Source organism: Periophthalmus magnuspinnatus, chromosome 21, assembly GCF_009829125.3.
Source record: "Periophthalmus magnuspinnatus isolate fPerMag1 chromosome 21, fPerMag1.2.pri, whole genome shotgun sequence".
NCBI lineage: Eukaryota > Metazoa > Chordata > Actinopteri > Gobiiformes > Gobiidae > Periophthalmus > Periophthalmus magnuspinnatus.
In genome coordinates, this window is record NC_047146.1 from 29,236,730 (window position 1) to 29,258,089 (window position 21,360).

Sequence of the window (21,360 nt, forward strand, 5' to 3'; positions counted from 1 at the left end):
TTGGAGAATGAAGTAAGTACAGAGCAGTGGGCATATGCCAGCGGTGGTGAAAATGAGGGTTGATCTGCAACATAGCATCCTGAAAATAAGATATTTGTAATAGCTCAAACATGCACAAATCACTCCAAATACAACTCTGAGAGAGTAAATGAGAAAGGGAAACAACGATAACATGGTTAAAAGCTCTGAAAAGTCGATTTTACAGAATAGGTCTGCTTTAACCCATTTTATTTATAATTTAGATTTTCTTCTTTGACTGTTACATTTTGTTTGTTACATTTTTGCACTTTTCTAACAGTGTTCTATTCTTCCAATAAAGTGTATGACGTGTTTCAGGTAATTTCTTCAAAAAGAATTTGTGTTTTCTTTAGATTATTTTTAAGCACCATTTTGCGTTAGGGTATGTGCTATGAGCAGACCCATCAGATCCAGCCCGTCAGAAGTGCCCACCCTGTGATGTTTGTGATGCCAAGATATGGTTTGGATAATATGCTTCTAAAGTTCAGTCTAGACTCTAAACTTTAAGGAAGGAGGATAGACAGCAGCAGTTTGGAATATTTTATAGCATTTTTATGTTTTATGCAGTTATAAAGCACATGTTTTCAAAATGTATTTAAATAGTAAGAAAACTTCATCAATATTTAAATTAGATCTTTATTATAAAAAGGAAACTTTAACCATGAAAAAAAATCATATTTTAACAGCACTCATATGTGAAGGTTGGTTGATACAGCTCAGATCAGATCCTCTGAGATGAACACAGTTATGCTTTAATTGCGAGAGCAATAAATATATCTTATATCACATGTTTTACATGAGAGAATCTGGACCATATATTATCTGTTAAAAATACTTTTCTATAAATAGCTTACTGTTTCATCAGTCCATTAGCCTGGTGCCAGTGTTTATGAATACAAGCTTATAATAGTTCATTTTAATACGTTCTTCGATGAAGACATTTCTAATATAAAGTATGGTACATCAGTAGGTCTTGAGGCGGAATACCTTACTGAGCCTGGAAGTGGCACTAGAATACACCAGGAATGAACCATCTGTGGTGGAGAAGTGCTCCCAGTCTCTGCAGCCGAATGTGGGCAGAGTGTGGACGGGCACAAAGCCTTCGTATCCCTGCCATCTGCGACACAAGCACAAGTCAGCACACAAATCGACACACCGCACACAGATACAAACCAGCCACTGCAGCTCAGGGGCTCACCTGTAGATGACACTATTCAGGGAGTACGAGCTGCCATCATGAGAGTTTCCAACCACCAAGAACCTTTCATCTCCAACTGTAAAGAACTCCCAATCCACTGCACTGCACACACATTTAGAACAGAACATTAGGGCATTTAGCGGAACAAGGAAACCAGAGGGTGCAGAAGAGGAGAAGAGAGTGTGGAGGAGGAGCCAAGGGTGTAGAGGAGGAGCAGAGGAAGGTCAGGGAGTGTGGAGGAGCAGAGGGTGAGGAGGAGGTCCAGCAGGTGCAGAGGAGAGGTAGAGGAGGACCAGCTAGTGCAGAGAAGGACAGCAGTGAGCACCTACCTGTGGGTGAGCACGTCCTGGAAGCGCAGGAAGCTGAGTGTTAGTAGGTGGAGCTCATAGATAGTGGAGTTGATGTTGTAATCGCTGGGGCCTGTCTCAGACACTCTCTGACTGTTGGCTACAGCCAGGAAATACCTGCCCTCAAACGAAAAGGCCTCCCAGTCCACTGCCCCCTGTGTCTGCACACAGCCATAACCACAGCAACAATATGGCAGAATAGTGGTTTCATTTGGCGTTGAAATGCATATGACAAGTTAGACTACTCATTTCGCTGAAACATAGCTGCCATAATCAGTCAACCAATCTGTCCAACTCAGAATTAGAGAAATACAAAAAACCTGACATAAGCACTTTAATCCAATCTAATCATTTTATCCAATTATTTTGCTGAGCCGAGTTGCTGTTACTCACCGGGATGTCCTGGAAGTGCTGGAAGTGTCCCTGGTTCCAGATGAAGATGGTGGAGCTCACAGAGGTGGTTCTACCGTCGAAGGTGTTGGCCACCACCAGGAAATGGTACTGCCTCACTGAGAAGAACTCCCAGTCATAGGCCCCCACAGTGCGGAGGGTCTGGTGCACCTCCAACAGCTGGAACAGAGCAGTTAGTCTGAACAGGCCTAGTGCTGGGTTTACACTGTTGTGATAGGTTAGACCATGCATTTCACTAATACCTAGTCATTATCATTATATTTAAAGGTCCTGTATTACACAAAATTGACTCTTGTGAGCTTAAAAGCACGTTAGAATGTTGTTACCTCATCAAAAACATACCTGGGGTTGTGTTTTGTTCCATTCACACATTTGAGTAATCATTATTAGCCTGTCTACATCTCTAAAGCTCAACCATGTGATGTCATGAAGCAGTAATCTTCAAGTTAACAGTTACATTTTACCTTTTGTTTAGTAAAGATTGGGCTGAAATTATCTAAATAATTCTAGTAAAGGTGTATGGAGTTTAAAAACACAGTGGAGCACCTCCTGTATTGGGGTGGTGGGTGGGAGTGTGCGTTGGGGCGGGGGGTTGTCTGGTTATGTTTATTGATGTGTTGGGGTTGGGTTGTTTGGCTGTGGGGTGGTTGGGTGGGTTTGATGGGTAGGACTGTTTTTAATGCACTGTAAAGCACTTTGTGTTACTTTTTTTGTATGAAAAGCGCTTTATAAATAAAGTTTGTTGTTGTTGTTGTTGTATTATGATATCAAAAGGAGTGTTTTCTGTTTGAGAGAAGAACTTAGCCTAAATATGCAGGATTTGTCTGTTAAACATGTGTGAATGAAACAAAACACAACTCCAGGTATGTTTTTGATGAGAAAACAACATAGATCAGAAAATAGTGTAATATGGGCCCTTTAAAGTGATAGTATGTACATTTCTGGAGGGGTTTGTGTAATCCCTCAGTCATCCAGGTCTGATCCAGAGTAAAAGCAAAATGTAAAATCTGTCAACTGTCAAATTTGTAGGAGTGAAGACATTTCGCTGCAGTGAAGTTGAAGACTGCAGTGAGTGTTGTATATTGGAGAAACTAAACAGCCACTCCATAGAAGAATGTACCAAAACTGTCACAAGAGCTCCACATCTCCATCTTAAAGCCACTGACCACTCTTTTGAAGATGGTGAGGTACAGATCTTAGCCAAAGAAAAAAAGGGTAAAGTTAAAGAAGCAATTTTTGTTAGGAAACACAATATTTCCTTCAACAGGAATGGGTGCCTTAGACATCATCTATCACTGATCTATGATGCCATCCTCGGACTCAAAGCAAACAAAGGGAACAAGAGGGTTAGCTAGGATGCTAATAGGTGTAAAAGCACCAATTAGGGGTCTGAATGACTATGCTAAATATGACTCAGGCACAGTGCACACTTAGTGTAGTTCCATAGACCTAGCCTACAAGCAGAAACGGTAAACAGTAGGTGTTTTCAGTTTCAGTGTAGCTCCACCCTTGAAACAGAGCAGTGTCCACCAGGGATCTGACCAGAACTGAAGAAGCAGCTTGGATGAGCAGCGAAACATCTTCACTCCTACAACTTTTTATCGAGTTGACTGATTTTACATTTTTCTTTCTAGAGGTGGAAGGTCAACTGCATGATTCCATGGAAATAGAAAGTTTAACCCATACTTCGGCACATTCTCCATAGACATGTGGAAGATTATAGCCAAAGGAACAACATTTCCATGGAAACAAGTAGGAGGAGGTCCTCCTCCATGCCAAATAAGAGTCAGGTTTGTGGAGAAGCAAGACCACTCACAGTAAGGACAAATGGTTCTATTTCATCCCTTCTGACCGCCAGAGGCGGTGCTTCAAGCACTGGATGATCACTCTTGCGCATGCGCAGGTCGAGATTTAATAACAACAAATTCACCTATGACCTTCCGGTGACCCACATGAGGCTATATAGTCACGTGACTCCGGAAGCACAGTCCCTTTTTTCTTCTCGCGCTTAGGTCGAGTGTGTTGTGGCTACTCGCGAATACTGCTTCGTACCACAATTGTTTCTCCCTTTGGTGACAGCTTACTGCTCAGAGTCCCGTGACTTGTGAATTGAGTGCAGTCTATCACGGGGTAGCGAGTGCGACTCGCCCCTCAGGGGCTGCGTAAGCTGTGCGGGGCGGAGTGCCTCACCTGGAGCGGGTGTTTCCCTGATGCCGGTGAGGTGCACGTTTCACAAGAACCGTATGGTAAGTAGTTACTGCATTTTTTGTTGGAAGCGACACCGGGTTGGTGGAGCTGGTTTGTATTTCCTGCCGTGTTCGGTTCAGCTCGAATCTTTGTGTGGACTATTGCCGCATTCGGCTAAAATATCTGTTATTTTGGAACCGTGCTCGGTTCTTTAGTTCATTCTTATCAGCAGTGTTACTGTTCGCTTTGAGTTTTGAGTCTACCACCAGTGGCGTTTTCGGCTCGACGTGGTATTTTTTATCCCAGCGTGCGGATCAAGAGTGGCGTTTTCAGCTCAACCTGATCTAGCGTCTGTTGTGATGGAGTCCATGTGCTGTAGAGCTTGCATGGCCCCGCTTCAACCGGAGGATGGACATGATTTATGCCCCTTATGTTTGGGTGTGGACCACCTTAAGGAGGGCTTGACGGAGAATGCTTGCATGAGTTGCAGCATTATGCCGAGATCCCTGCGTGCTGACCGCCTGGCCGCGTTTGGAGGAGCTGGGCCCTCTGATATACAGGACACCCAGTTGCCGGTGAGCAGGAAGGTGAGGAGAAAGCGCTCTGCTGTCGACGCTTCCCCTGCTCCGCGTAAGCGCAGCAAAGGGGATCGCTCTGCGGGATTATTAAGGTGGTTAGCCTTACTTCGGAGCTCACTAGAATGAGAGCTCTCATTGAGTCCATGCAGACCCGGGATAGCGACCAGCGAGCTGCCCAGCGGGATGTGGTTTCTGTTTGTGAAGACGATGCCTTGTCTGTGGCGGCATCAGATACGCACTTCCATGACACTGACCCGCATACTGGGGACGGTTTGGATGCGTGTTCTGACATATCAGAGTTGAGCTCACACAACTCCACCTGCTCTCAGGGAGGTGACGATGACTCAGCTGCCTCCTCTTTACGCGTGGCTTTTGCACGGTTACAACTGGAGGCACCGACGGCGCAGTCTATGGCTTCTAGTGCGTTTTTTAGACGACAGAGCTCTGCGTCTTCCTTTTTGGTTCCTCCCTCTACGGAGTATATTAAGGAACTTCATGCCTGCTGGTCAGATACAAAAGCGTTTTCTAAACTGACGTCTGATGGAAGGGTCCTTGCTGCCATGCAGGAGGCGCCCAAGTTTGGATTGGGACATATGCCAGCGATTGAACCAGCTGTGGCCTCCCTTATTGTGGCTCCAGACGAGGCTCTGAGACCCAATGCCAGGTGCCCGCGACCTCAGTGCCGGGTTACTGACGAATTGCTGTGTAAAGCTTACGACTCTGGGGCGCGCATGTGTCGTATCGGCAATTCCCTGTCCCATTTACTGATAGGTTTAGCGACTTCACTAGCGGCCTCTAATGTCGATGCGGCTACGCAAGGCTTGGTCAACACGTCCCTACAAGCATTTGCTTTTATGTCAAGGGAGCAGGGCCGCCTGCTGTCCATCCTGACCCAGGTGCGTCGGCAGGTTTGGTTGGCACAATCTCCCTTAACCGAGACATGTAAGAGAACCTTGAGGGGATTACCTGTGGTTCCGGGTGAACTTTTTGGAGAGGCAGCGCTGGAAGCTTTGCAACGGACAGCCCAGGCCTCTCAGACTAGACATCAGCTGGCGGGCCTTCACTGACGAGCCCCTCCTCCTATTGCTCCTGGGTCATCCACTACACACCAGCAGACATATGCTGTACCATTAAGCCCATTTTTGGCTCCCCGGCGGCCTGTTACAAGGTCTGGGCGCTCACAGAGTGATCGGCCCAGGGCTTCACATGTGCCTCGGTCATCACAGTCTGGTCACCAGCCCTCCAGGCCTTCGAGAGGCCGGGGGGGGGGGCCGTAGGTGAAGCCCCCAGGCCGGCAGTCGGTTGTTTCAACCCGGAACAGCTCCAGTACTGGGCTGCCAACACCCCAGACATGTGGGTGTTGACCACCTTATCACGGGGATACCGCCTACAGTTCCGACGCCGGCCTCCTGTTTTCGGCCAGGTCCGAATGACTGCCATTTCGGACCCGGCAAAATCCGTAGCACTCAATCTGGAAATAGCAACCCTGCTGGAAAAGGGTGCAATTGTACACGTAGACCCTCGGCAGGATCCGGGTTTTTTTTATTCAAGATACTTCCTTGTCCCGAAGAAAACTGGCAACCTCCGTCCAGTTTTAGACCTGCGAGGCCTCAATGTGTTTTTAAAAGTCATGCCTTTTCACATGCTACGAACCTCAGAGGTGCTTCAGGCACTTTCCCCAGGCGAATGGTTCATGACAATCGACCTGAAGGATGTTTATTTTCATGTACCGATCGCACGCAATCATTGGAGATTCCTTCGTTTTGCTTTTCAGGGGAGACATTTTCAGTTCAGGGTCCTCCCGTTTGGGCTGTCCCTGTCACCCAGGGTGTTCACCCGAGTGGTGGCAGCAGCCTTGTCTCCACTACAGGCGCGGGGTTTGAAGATTCTACCTTACCTCGATGACTGGTTAATTTGTGCACCCAGCCGCGACCAGGCCATTCACGACACAGGGCTTGTACTCGAGCATGTGAGCCGCTTGGGTCTGTGTGTGAATATGGACAAGAGCAATCTGGTCCCGACCCAGGACACTGTGTTTTTGGGGATGGCTTTAAGCACTGTCACCATGGTTGCGTGCCCTTCTCCCACAAGGGTCGACAACATCATGGGGATGCTGGGTGCATTCCAAGAGGGAGAGGCCCTGCCATTCCTGCAATATCTCCAGCTTCTGGGCATGTTGGTAGCAGCCTCCAGTGTAGTTCCGCTGGGACTACTTTCATTACGGCCGATGCAGATGTGGCTGAACAACCTGCATCTGGATCCAACTCAGGTGGCACAGAGACGCAAGAGGCTGCGTGTGTCTCCCCAGTGTCTGCACTCCCTGTCTCAGTGGAGAGACAGACGTTGGATCCTACAGGGCGTCCCGTTGGGGCCTCTACCGTCACGGAGAGAGGTTGTGTATACGGATGCATCCTCCACGGGTTGGGGTGCAACATGGCAAGGTCGTGTGATACAAGGGACATGGACCTCGAGCCTGATAAAAGAACACATAAATGTGCTGGAGTTAATGGCTGTGGACTTGGCACTGCACCATTTTCTGCCGAACTTGCAAGGCAGGCATGTGCTTGTACGTTCAGACAACAGGTCGGTGGTTTACCATATAAATCACATGGGAGGGACCAGATCAGTGAATCTCACACAGAGAACACAGCAGCTTCTCAGGTGGGCGTCCGTCCATTTTGCCAGCCTGCGGGCAGCCTATCTCCCGGGGACGCTGAATCAGGTGGCAGATTTCCTCTCTCGCCAGACTCTCTTGCCGGGGGAATGGAAGCTTCACCCAGAGGTGGTCTGCACCATCTTGGAGGGTCTTCAACAGGGCCTAAGTGGATCTGTTCGCCTCACAGGAAGCGACCCATTGCCCTCTCTGGTTCTCTCTGAGGGACAACACCAACCCGCTGGGTCAGGACTCATTGGCTCACGACTGGCCTCACGTTCTCCTCTACGCCTTTCCTCCCTTTCCCCTGATTTATCAAACACTCCTGAGGGTTCTGCAGGAGGGACACAAGCTTCTGCTGGTTGCCCCATTCTGGCCAGCGAGGATCTGGTTCTCACTTCTGCACAGACTCTGTTGCAGCTCTCCAATGCGCCTCCCTGCCAGGACGGACCTCTTGTCCCAGCTGGGGGGACGAATACTGCATCCCCATCCCAGCCGCCTTCAGCTCTGGGTTTGGCCTCTGCAAGGCCCGGTGTCGCATTCTCAGAGTATGCTGGAGGAATAGGACATACGATCTGTAATGCCTGGGCACCATCGACACGGCGGCTGTACACAAACAGGTGGAAACTGTTTGAGGAATGGTGCAAGGGACATGGACAAGATGCCGTGCGCTGTTCAGTCTCTGCTATTTTGGCGTTTTTGCAGGAACTTTTGGATCGTGGCCTGTCGCCTTCGACATTAAAGGTATATGAGGCTGCAATATCTTGCTGGCACAGTGGGGTGAATGGTGGCACTGTGGGCAGTGACAAGAACGTTTCCCGTTTCTTGAAAGGTGCTAGATGGCTTCATCCACCTACACGACCAGTGGCTCCTTCATGGGATCTTTCACTGGTCCTGGAGACTCTGCATGCTCATCCATTCGAGCCTATTGCCCAGGCAGACATTAAGTGGCTGTCGCTTAAGACGGCATTTCTCCTCGCCATGGCTTCGGGTAAGCGTGTGGGTGAACTGCAGGCCCTGTCTGTCAATGAGTCCTGCTGTAGATGGCATGCTGATGGCTCAGGCGTAACTCTCTGGCCTAATGTCTCTTTCCTCCCTAAGGTGTTATCTTCTGCTGATAATGCCCAACCGCTCCAGTTGGCGAGGTTTGGCATGGAATTCACCACAGAACCTTTATGCCCTGTTCACTCATTGGAGGCTTATATACAGGTTACGGCAGGTATAAGACGGTCGGAAAATCTGTTTGTGTGTTATGCTGGCCCACGTAAGGGTAGGGCTCTCTCTACACAGCGTCTCTCTCGGTGGGTTGTAGAGACCATTAAACATGATTATACCTCGCAGGGGCGGCTGATGCCTGAGGGCGTGAGATGCCACTCAACCATGGGCCTTTCTACCTCCTGGGCTGCTATGCATGGGATTCCCCTAAATGTGATCTGTGCTGCGGCCTCTTGGACCTCACCCTGCACGTTTGCCAGATTTTACCGGGTGAATGTTGCGGTCCCCCATTCCCTGGATGGAGTGTTACGCAAGCATCATGCTTCATTATGAGGAGGTAGGTTACTTGTCGTGGTCTATGGATTCCTCGTGACCATGTTGTGACAAGTCATCCAGTGCTTGAAGCACCGCCTCTGGCGGTCAGAAGGGATGAAATAGAACGAAAGTTACGTATGTAACTACGGTTCTATGAATCCCGGATGACCGCCAGAGGTCTCTGTCCCTCGGAATCCTCGTGCCCTCACGAGAAGATTAAGGGACTGCGCTTCCGGAGTCACGTGACTATATAGCCTCACGTGGGTCACCGGAAGGTCATAGGTGAATTTGTTGTTATTAAATCTCGACCTGCGCATGCGCAAGAGTGATCATCCGGTGCTTGAAGCACCGCCTCTGGCGGTCATCTGGGATTCATAGAACCGTAGTTACATACGTAACTTTCGTTTATATATACATATATATATATATATATATATATTGCTAGAAATTACAGACTGGGGCTTCAAGACCTGTGGAATAGTCTCCTGGTAACCCTGAGAGAATGTCCCACGTACAGTTTTTTTAAAGCTCTAATGAAAAACTGGTTATGGTCAAACCAAAACGTGCATCATCTATAGTGGCAATGTGATTTTAACTTTTCTAAAGACATATTTGCATTTATGGGCAAATATGAAGTGGGTGGGAATAAAATGTAATTGTCTTGAATAGGTGGCCAAACTGGCTGAAATAATGTCAACTGTGCAATCAGTGTAATGTGCAATTATGGGAACTGTGCAATGAGTGAAATGCCCAAGATTATGGATAGTGCAATAATGGGAACTGTGCAAAGAGTGGAATGTGCAATGAGTGTAGTGTGCAATTTTTTTTTATTTTGGCCCTTTTGTGACCCCTGCTGTTTACATTCATGTTGTATCATGTCTGTTCATTAGCATGCATTGTCCCAATCAAATAAAGAAATAATAAAAATAACTGGACTGTCATGAGACTATGGGATATGGAGTATATGAGAGGGACTGTTTCACACCTTGGTTAGAGGGTTCCACCTGTAGAGCACACTGTCGATGTTGTGGTTTGAGTCTCGAGCTGAACACAGATACATGTTAATATGTACACAATGTATGACTTTCCTCTTTATTTTTACACTGTTGGGGTTGTTAAAAGTATTGAAAATCAGATACTAATCAATACTAGCACTTGTATCAAAATTAGCACGTATCGATAATGAAAAAATCACATTCACAGAACAGAAATGAATAGCTTTAGAATGCTCTTGAGCTGTATCTGAAGAAGTATAAGACCACATATACTAATATATGTTCATAGACCGCTATGGAACCTATCTGACTGAGGGATTACACAGATATAAGACCACACGGTAATATTCAAAAAAGTACTACAATTTAATGTTATCAGTCACATTCTAATGTCTAAATAAAGAGTGTTTTTTATTATCATTGTGGTATCAGAATCAGTATGGAGTATCGAGTCTATTCCTTAGTATTGAGTTTGAAATTTTAGTATCATGACAACACTACACAACCCCTCATGCTTTCTAGTGGTATTCTGTAATTACCTCGTAGTCTACAGGTAATCTGCTGTTTTTCTACAGTGAATGGCATGTCTCCTCTTTCTACCTCTTTTTCCCTTCCTCTCTTCCTTCCTTCCTTCCTTCCTTCCCTCCCTCCCCCACCCTCCTTGTTGGCGTCAGATGTCTTCACAGCAAACCAGGGGCCGTTGGGGCAGATGAGGGCGGCTGAGACAGGCTCTCCTCTTGCTGTGGTTTGTGGCTTCTGCTGCAGCAACATCAAACACTGATCAGAGATTAGCGGAGCTCCCTGAACAAGCCTGAACACAGCGCAACATTTGAAGGCCTCCACAGCACTACTCTTTATTTCATTTATGGACACTATCTCCTCTAATTGCGAAACATCAGCCGGATATCACCACTCACTTCAAACAGCAGAAGGAGTACTGAGGAAGACCTGGTACCTTGTCTGTGATTGGCCACCACCAGAAAGCTGTGGTTGTGAATGTGGAAGGCCTCCCAGTCCAGAGCTGAGTGTGTGTCCAGGGTTTGATGCTGTACAAAGCGCCTCCGGACTGGGCTCCAACGGTACAACACTGAACGCTCCTGCTGCACCTCGCCCGAGTTAGCTACCACTAGGAAGTGCTGCAGGCCAGAGGAGAGTAACCACACCGTCAATATCAACACATTCAAGTTGTTCAATCAGTTAATTTCACTTTATTTGTCTGGAGGGGCAATTTAAACGCATTGAACAGTAAAAAAACAATAATAATAGAAAAGCTCAAACAAAAGTTCCTGAGAAGAGTAACAGCCCTCTGTCTGCAACCTAGGCATCACAGCAATATCCAGAAGGAGCCAGGTTAACTTTGAAGACAAGAGAAAAGCCTCTCCTAAGCCTTTTGTTTTCACATTTGTGTGAGTAAGTTTTTTTGTGGTTCACCTGCAATTTCGCCTTTTGGAAATATTTGAGTGTGACTAATGTGCATAAATATACTGTATGATGGGACTGTCTGTAGATGACGCAAACATACATGGCTGTGACAGAGGCAGACAAGGGCATGCTGAGACTTGTAGTAGGACTGTACCTTGCCACTGATGGTGAAGTACTTCCAGGCACGGGCCTCATGGGTGCTGATGTTCTGATATTTCTGGAAGGAGCCCAGGATCCACTTGTAGATGCCTGAGCCGGAGCGAGAGTCTCTGGCAGACACACAGCAGCTAATTTACACCCCCAGACCTTCAGTCCAAGTCTCTCTGTCACCTATTCTGAGGTATCACCTGTCATGTGCTGTCACTTGTCCTGTGGTGCTACCTGTCCTGTGCTGTCAACTGTCCTGTAATGTCACCTGTCTTGTGTTGTCACCTGTCCTGTTGTGACACCTGTTCTGTGGTGTTACTTGTCTTGTGGTGTGACCTGTCCTGTTGTGTCACCTGTCCTGTAGTGTTACCTGTCACCTGTGTCTCCTGTTCTGCCGTTACCCGTTACCTGTTGGCTGTGGCCAGGAACAGGCCCTCGTTGGGAATGGTGAAGACCTCCACATCGAAGGTCTCCGAGTTCGTGTACAGATCTTGGTAGTCATCCACATAGTCCAGGCGCTGTTTACCTGCAGCACAGCACCACAACATGTGAAACCTGACAAGGATAAAAGTCTGATCAAAGGTGCCTTTTGTACTTGGTGATGGGACCTTGTCAATATGCCACAACTTTGACTGACTTTTAACATATTTTGTGATTGTGCTTTTTCCCTCTTTGGAAAAAAGTCTGGTGATTTATGTATTTATTTAATTCTAGTGTTGTCTAGAATGATAATACAAAAACACTCTTTCTTTAGACAATAGAATGTGATTTTAAACATTAAATTGTAGTAAGGTTCCATAGAGGTCCATAGGCATATACCAGACTTAAACTTGTTCTGGTACAGCTCAAGATCATTCTAAAGCTATTCAAAAAAGGTTCATTTCTGTCCTGTGACTTTTTTAGTATTGATACTTGTGAAAATGTTTAGTCTGAATGATAAATCTGATTTTCAATACTTTGACAGCTCTACTTATTTCTGCCACCAATGATGCCACCACCACATGGTTTATTTTGTATAACACTGGGTTACAAAAAAAAACATTTTTGAAAGTTGTCTGTGTTTTTTCAACTGAATTAGGACCATTTTGCACCGCTGAATCCAAAAATGATATCCATTTTTCTCAGTCAGGTCAGGTTTTTATGCTAATTTGATTTTGAAAAATCCGATCTTCTGACTAAATTGATTACAATTTTGTGACATTATCAGTAGATTTTCTTTAATATTTCTCATCCAAAAAATGTTTTAGGAGATAAAAAATAGTTTTCTAACAGAATGTATTAATTAAAAGTTACGTTATGTTAATTGGTAAAGGTAAGTACATGTAAATTGGAACGTTACATTATCATTGTGCAAAATTCAGGACATGAACTTCTGTTTTTATGAACCCCTTGAATGCTCAGCAGCAGGGATGTCTCTCTTCAGAGTCCAACAGTAATCAGCCATCATGACTGCATCCCAGCGTCCCTGATACCTGGTCTCCATCTCTTTTATGTCCTGATGGAATCTCTCCACCTGCTCATCACTCAGTGATCCCAGATTCTCAGGAAACCCGAACATTTAGCTCCTTTTGGGAAAAAGGATGCGGAACCACACTGGAGGAATCTTTGTCACTGATGTCAGGAACTTCTACAAAGACAGGTACTGGAATTTCATCACAGTGAGCTACAGGACGACGTGCTGATTCACTTGAGGCTGCTTCGGTTCTTTCTGTTGATCCCAGTCACATCAATAGCCCAGAAGTAGCTATTGATGTGGGCTCCCTCCAAACCATGGGAATTCCAAACTTCAGACAACTCTTCTTGCTTTTAGTCCACTGACGCAGATACTCGGTGCATGACTTGCATGCCATGTGTGGCGCCCAAGCTTCATCTTGGTCACCAAGTTTAATACCAAAATAAGCATGGTAAGCACGCTTTATGAAACTTGTGACTTGATTCCTGTTAGGAACATTGGTGTATTCACCACAGATGTAGCAGAATATGTCAGGCTTATTTTTGCAAGGTCTTCTAGTCGAAGCCATTTCATTCACTTGTAATATAAAAAAAAACAATTAGTCATAAGTTGGCACATGCAAAATCTTCAGAATTTGTTTATAGCGAGAAATATAACAGAATTTTGAATCATATGACGTGAAAATACTCATACATGTAAACAAAATCGTCCAAAAAAAAAATACGTTGCTTAGTTCAGAACGTTGACCTGATTGAGCAAAACCAATGTGATTTTTGGATTCAGCACATCAAAATTATCCTAAATCAACTAAAAAAGACAATAAATTTAGTGTTGACCAGTGTAATCAATGCTTTTACTGAAACTAATTCATTAAAAAATAAGTAAATAAATAAATACCAAAAAATAGAAAAGCAATACAAATATACAATTATTCCTTCTAAATTACAACTATGTGAAAGTCTTACTGTGCAGCAGTGAAGTCCATCGGCCCCCGTCACACAGGTACAGTGCTTTGAGGCCAGTGTTGAACCACAGCTGTCCTTCCTCCAGACCTGTGCAGTCAGGTGTGGTACCCCCCGTCACTCGCACCTCAGCCTCTGCAAGCACACAAAGGACTCAGAGCAGACCTACAGGCACAGAAGGGGGGAGGGGGAGCTACAGAGATAGAAGGGAGCCTACAGGGACAAAGAGGGGACATATGGACATATAGTAACTGTCTTAGTGTTGTTGTTTTGTCATGTCTTTGCCTGTATGGATGTTATTCTGTTGTATGTTGAAATTTCTGCTTCTTGGCCAGGTTGTCATTGAAAATGAGAATTGGTTCTCAACCGACCTACCTGGTAAAATAAAGGTTAAATAAAATAAATAAAAAATAAATATGGACAGAAGGGGGACTACAGGGATAGACGGGAGCCTACAGGAACAGAGGGGGACACATCGGCAGAGGGGAGCCTACAGGGAGGGACGGACGGACAACTATAGAAACATCTACAGGGACAGAGGGGGCCCTACAAGGACACAAGGAGGTTTTACAATGACATGGGAGTGGGCCTAGGGGGACATACGGACAACTATAGAGACACCTATAGGGACAGAAGGAGCCCTACAGAGACATAGGGAAGTTTATAGGGACAGAAGGGGCTTACAGGGACAGAGCGGGCCTACAAGGACAGAGGGGGCCTGCAGGGCTACAACTATAGAGACACCTATAGGGACAGAAGCAGCCCTACAGGGACAGAGGGAGGCTTACAGGAACAGAAGGGGCCTACAGGGACAGAAGGGGACTACAGGGATGGAGAAGGACTAAGGGGACAGAGGGGGCCTAAAGGGACACAGGGAGGGTTACAGGGACAGAGGGGAGTTTACAGTGACAGAGGGGGCCTACAGAGACATTGGTGGGCCTACATGGACAGAGGGACATAGGGACAGAGGTAGGCCTACAGATGGGGGCCTGCAAGGACAAATCGGTATCTATAGGGACAGAGCATGGCTGTCACTCACCATAGGGGTAGGCCTGCCCCTGTGTTTGGACTAGACTGGTCTTCAGTGCTGTGGGGACAGAAAGCTCCGACACAGAGGGGTCATAGGAGGGGCACAGTCTGAGAGAGCCGTCTGACCCAGGGAGCAGGACCAGCTGTCGAAGCAGGCCCTGGACACACACAGCCACACCAAATCATGCAAAATGTCACCATAAGAGTTAACAATAGAGAAGACATAGAATGCTTTATTTGTGGTTCTCTCAAACAGAGTGTATTCTGTTTGCAAGGTTTGTGTGTTAAACATGTATTAATGAAACAAAGCACAATTCCAGGTATGCTTTTGATGAGAAAACAACATTACATTATCATACACAGTACATTATCATGCACAACCTTAGCTGGTTGGCCAGAACAACCAGCTAAGGTGGACAAATGATGACTTGGTCAGGGCACAGAAAAGGGAGGGCTGAGCAGGAATGGTGCAAGTCAAAGCAACAGGTCCATTATGAGATTTACAGAGAAAAGATGTACATGTACCACCAAGTTTGTGTAGAACAAGGGACAGGTATTTTTCAGACATTATTGGAAATTGCAGTAACAACTCCCGTGTCCTGTTTGAAAAAGTAACCATATTAACAAACCCTCCAGCTGTTAGAACAGCTTATTAACTTTCTCCAAATGAATAACTCCTTTGATGTTTTCCAGTCAGTTAGACCCCACCACAGCACTGAGACTGCTCTTATCAAGGTGACAAATGACATCCGGCTGAACACTGATAAAGAAAAAGTTTCAGTCTTGATCCTGTTAGATCTGAGTGCTGCTTTGTTGATCACACTGTTGATCATGGGATCCTTTTACAGAGACTAGAAGACTGAGTGGGCATCTCTGGTACTGCACTAAACTGGTTCAAATCCTAGCTAGAAGACAGAGGAAACAAATTGGAAACTGTGTCTCAGATTGCATGGCCCTGACCTGGGATCCCTTTTGTCCTACCTCTACATGCTGCTGTTAGGTCAGTTAATACGCAGCAATAATGTGTCCTACCATAACTATGCAGATGACACTCAGATCTATGTCTCACTGGCAGTAGGTGAATATAGACCAGTGGATTCACTCTGCCACTGCATCCAACAGATCAGTGTGTGGAATCAAACCAATGTATACTGTCTAAACCAGACTTGGAGAGACTTATCCATGTGTTTGTCTCCAGTAGGTTAGACTAAAAGGCCCGCTCACTGGCCAAACGCAAATGAGTGGTAAGACAGCTGCAGTACATTCAGAAGGCTGCTGCTCGGGTTCTGTCTAGAACGAGGAAGTACGACCATATAAGTCTTTTGCTCAGGTCTCTGCACAGGCTTCCTGTAGCTCAGAGAATAGATTTTAAAGTGGCTCTGCTTGTGAACAAGTCTCTCCATGGCCTATCACCAAAGTACATCTCCCACATGTTAGTATGAACCGTCTTGCAGGACTTCCGTTCCTGCTGGTGTCCTGACTCAGGACTAAACATGGAGAATCAGCATTTCAGTTTTATGCAACTAAAACCCTGGAACGGTCTTCCTGAAAATGTGAGACAGGCTTCTACTTTGACAATGTTTAAATCGAGGCTCAAAACGGTTCTGATTGAATGTTTTTTATTCTGCACTCTTCTCTTATAAAGTTAATTTTATTATGCTTATTTATGTTTTCATTTGTTTGTAGTGTGATTTTAATGTGATTTCTTCTTCTGTAAAGCGCTTTGAATTACTTTGTGTATGAATTGTGCTGTACAAATAAACTGCCTTGCTTGGATAAAAGCAGGCCTCAAGTGTCAAATGCATACATAACTTCATAATACATCACAAACTGATTCTGTTTGCTACTGGACACCTGAATTTCTGCTGGGGGGAAGTATCTATCTATTGATGGATAAAAATCAATGTACCAACATTTACACTAGGGAATTTACAACATTCAGTGAAAACAAATTGAACTGGCACACACTCACAAAACATGTCTACCCTGACAAGATAATTCAGTCCTTGAAGCTGAAATGAAGAAATAAAAATAATTTCAGCCAAATACTGAAATTGGACTTACAGAAAAGACATCTCCTCTCTGCCGCCCATCGCTGCCCACATAGAAGTGTGCTCCTCTGGTGTTAAGTGCGCTAGGAAAGGGCTGGCTCTGCTTTCTGAAAACAGCGATTTAAGTTAAACACAGTTAAAAAGGTCTCCTTCTCTATCTCTACACTGACGTCTGTACTCACATCTCCAGAGGCAGCCCACAGTCCACGGTCAGGCTGAAGTAATGTCCTGTCACGGCCAGGCTCAGGGTGTGCCAGTGGGCATTGTCTAGTGCTACCTCCTTAAACGTGACTCTCCGCCTGTGTCCCGTGCCCCCCTCAGGAAACAGAAAGTGCAGCTGATCTCTGGACACACGCAGGCCCAGCAACAGTCTGCCCCCAGAGCCCTCTGAGCCCTCATCCAGCAGAGACAAGAGCCACTCATTTCTCTGGGAACAAGGAACAATATTGTTTTGTATGAAGATCAGGGAAATTGATAAAACAGCAGCTTAACCAATGTAAAACTGAAGATCTACATTAGAATGACAAGGAGCTGAACTGTAATAACATGTTATTTTTTCATTTAAAGGAACTGTATGTAGGATTTTGATTTTGAATTCCCTAAAGATGATTTGTGTCCCCTGATACAACAAGACATGTTCAAATATAGGTCATAATGCTGATTTATTCTTAATTACAAAAAAAAAAAACATTGAACATGACGTCCTATATATTTGGTATTTTGGTTCTCAAGACAATTATCCAATCAGAAAGCAGAATGAACCTCACATGAGTCTCTCATTTGACTCTCTCTGATCTGAATCGTGACTACCTAACTCCCAGAACTTGCAACCAATCATTAATCAGTGCAGTTCCTTTAACCTTTATGTTATGACAAAACTTTATACCAAAACTTATTTACAATGTTGGCCTGCGTTCATTCAGCCATTCACCATGGCTGAATGTTGTAATGTGAAATTAGAACCAACAAACCCATTGAGCTATTGTGTTAGAGGCATCCCTGGTCAGAGACTTTGCCCTCACCTTAGGTCTGAGCCACTGGAGCTTGAACGTGACCACGAGAGAGAACTCCTCTGGGAAGTGCTCACAGTTTGTAAAGACTTGAGTGGCTGGGAAGCTGAGCGGTGCAGACAGACGCAGACCTCTGGAGCCTCGGGACTGGACCATGTGTATCTGAGCAAGCAGAGAGAATATGAGCATGGTGAAGGCCTACATGGGTCTAACTCACTCTCATTTACATGTGTGGACGGAGCTTGTGAAGGGTCTGGGAGGACTCGAACTAACAGGTCCAGAGGCAGCAGATCTGAGGAGGATAACAACAGAGATGTTTTCATCTGGTTTATCATCAGAACAAAGATCATCCATTTTATTCTTTCTGGTGTGGATCTGGTATTGGTCTGGTGTTTTTCTGGTGTGGGTATGGTGTCGGTCTGGTGTGGGTCTGGTGTGGGTCTGGTGTGGGTCTGGTGTGGGTCTGGTGTGGGTCTGGTGTGGGTTTTGTGTGGGTTTAGTGTTGGTCTGGTGTGGGTCAGGTGTAGGTTTTGTGTGGGTCTGGTGTGGCTCTGGTATGGGTCAGGTGCAGGTCTGGTGTCGGTCTAGTGTTGGTCTGGTGTGGGTCAGGTGTGGGTCTAGTGTTAACATGGTGTGGGTCAGGTGTTGGTCAGGTGTTGGTGTGGTGTGGGTCAGTTGTTGGTCAGGTGTTGGTCTGGTGTGGGTCCAGTGTAGGTCTAGTGCTGGTCTGGTGTGGGTCAGGTGTTGGTCAGGTGTTGGTGTGATGTGGGTCAGGTGCTAGTGTGGTGTGGGTCATGTGTTGGTCAGGTGTTGGTGTGATGTGGGTTAGGTGTTATTGTGGTGTGGGTCAGGTATTGGTCAGGTGTTGGTGTGATGTGGGTCAGGTGTTGGTCTGGTGTGGGTCTGGTCTGGACCTGGTATGGGTCTGGTGTTGGTCTGGTGTGGGTCTGGTGTTGGTCTGGTGTGGGTCTGGTGTTGGTCTGTGGGTCTGGTGTGGTGCTGGTGCTAGTGTCTGATGTTAGTTAGCTCTGTTGTTAGTAAGCTCTGAAGTTAGTTAGCTCTGCTAAATAATTAGCTCTGATATTAGCTCTATAGCGTAATAGTAAAAGGAAAACTCAGGGGATTCCCCTCTTGCGGCTGTTTGCTTGAGGATGAATGAAGGGAGGCTCCCAGCTCAGGTTTCAAAGACAGCCACCTCAAAGTCTTCCCCGCGTGAGCCATCAGACATGTACACACACACAGACACAGACATACACACACACACGCACGCATGCGCACGCGCGCGCACACACACACACACACAGTAAATAGAACACTTTAGAGCTTCAAAAACAAATGAGACATCCCCATATGAGCCATTAGACATGTACACACACTTTACAGCTTCAAACCCATCAGAGATCATAGAGCGCTCACAGACAGTACATGCGCACACACACAGTCCTGCGGTGGATTCACTAATTTCACACCTTCACTTTTATAAAAGTGTATGCTATGCTTGGATCATTTTATTCCTACACTAATTAAGGAAAGCTGTCTGTCCCTTTTCTGTCAGTCATGTCTCTTTCATCAGAGCCCATCTGGCAAAATCCAATCCCTTTAAGCCACTTTAGCTCCTCAGAACTACATAATAAGAGAGAAATGCAAACATGGTTGGACATCTTAAGATTTTAACAATATGAAATGATCTGAACATTTAGTCTGATATAACAAGTTTATAACACTCAGCTGGGACTTTTTACCAGATAAAAACACTATAATGTCATGCTCCAGCTGTCAAAGTTAGTAACTTTGACAGCAAAGTTAGTAACTTTGACAGCACAGATGTGACACAGGTCTTCCTCTCAGAGAAGACTGCTTCTGCACAGTGTAGAGTTTACTATACTAGAGCAAAGAAGTGGTTGTCAAACTTTTCATAGGCCTGTTTCAGGTTTTAATTAAATAAACTTCCCTTATTTAATTTGATTGATTGACCTTTAAATAGGATAGTCCCACTGAGATTAAGAATCTTTTCTGGGGGAGTCCTGGCCCCTAGTCTTACCACACCAATGATCTTATTGGTCCCAAACAAACTTGATTCATGGGATGATTTCCTATTATGGACCAGAATGATGGACCAGAACATACCTAAAAATTCATGGGTCAGTCTGGCAATGGGGCCCCTCTCTTTCCTGCTCTCTGTAGTTTTACCTGTGCAGGGCATCCAGCTGACTTCCAGGGTCCCGGAGCTCAACAGCAGCATCAACAGTTCTAGTAGCAGCAGGCCTCTGGAAGCCCACATCCTGCTCTGACATAGGGGTTCTCAGGTGCACCCGGCTCCTGTGGCCCTCATCACAGATGTGTACGCTTGGGGCCCTGCCAGCTCCTCAGCCCCTCAGCTCCAGTCTCCGGTAGATACATTTAATGAGATACTACGGAACATTCCAGGCAAAACTGTAACATCAAGCAGGTAATGGACCCAGCTCCAAAATGTTACATTGTGCATCTTTAAATAACATAGAATAACAGAATGGTTAAAGTACCTATGACAGGTTGAACTAATTTTACTAAAACACAGTTAAAATCATTATATTTAAGATTTTACAAAAAAAAAAAAAAAAAAAAAAGGAAAAATTGGCTCAGTGCACAACAGTGCCCTGGCAGCCTCACTGTTAGTGTCACTACTTCCTGTCCAATTGTATTGTTTGCCAATAAAAAATTAATAAATATTAAGAGATCAGGAAGTGGACACGGAGCTGCGGGTGGATGTCACTGACAACATGTTAAACACTACACAAATCAAATGAAAACTTTACCAGAAAACACTTCTGTTTAGAAAGAGAGATGTTTGTGTCAATGCTAACACTAATGCTAATGCTAAGGCATAATAAATATTAAAACAACACCACAAACTAAAGTATTATAAATATACAAATAATTAGGTAATCTTCATTTTAATATGTTTTAATAGGTTGTTTATTTTATGTTTATTTTAATAAAATGGCTGTTAGCTATGAGAGACAGAACACTAGCTAGTGTGCAGCTGTGTGCTCTGTATATTTTCCAATTTGGCAATTTTTAAGTTTAAAATTTTACTTCCTGGTTAGAAATCATGACATCATGCTAGGGAATTCCAGAACTGTCACCTAGCAGCCTTTGTTTAAGCAGGTCAAAACACCTTTATTTTGTTGATAATGATCAGTTAAGTATCTGAAAAAATATGTTTCTTTTGCGTGGAATTGGTGTCGAATTATTCTCCCTAGTGCGGTATCATCAATATGGAATAAAACAGAACTCTCTTCTTCATTGTAATTTTCAACAGTTTTTCAAATTTTCTTCACAAATTTCTTCTTGATTGATATAAAATTTTAATTTATATTTACAACAGTT

General features: G+C 45.1%; 1 protein-coding gene across 1 annotated transcript; it reads right to left on the minus strand.

Annotated features, from left to right (window-relative positions):
* Positions 1–836: 836 nt before the first annotated feature.
* LOC117389440 (thrombospondin-type laminin G domain and EAR repeat-containing protein-like) lies at positions 837–20,285 on the minus strand. The gene is made up of 15 exons (XM_055230399.1): positions 20,204–20,285; positions 18,219–18,283; positions 18,004–18,153; positions 17,164–17,408; positions 16,995–17,088; positions 14,941–15,088; positions 13,905–14,036; positions 11,895–12,012; positions 11,494–11,608; positions 10,873–11,053; positions 9,908–9,966; positions 1,957–2,133; positions 1,546–1,724; positions 1,217–1,318; positions 837–1,135 (listed from the first exon to the last, which is right to left on the minus strand). Exons 1-15 carry the CDS (start codon positions 20,283–20,285, stop codon positions 982–984), a joined length of 2,001 nt encoding a protein of 666 aa, XP_055086374.1. The 3' UTR covers positions 837–981.
* Between the last annotated feature and the right edge of the window lie 1,075 nt (positions 20,286–21,360).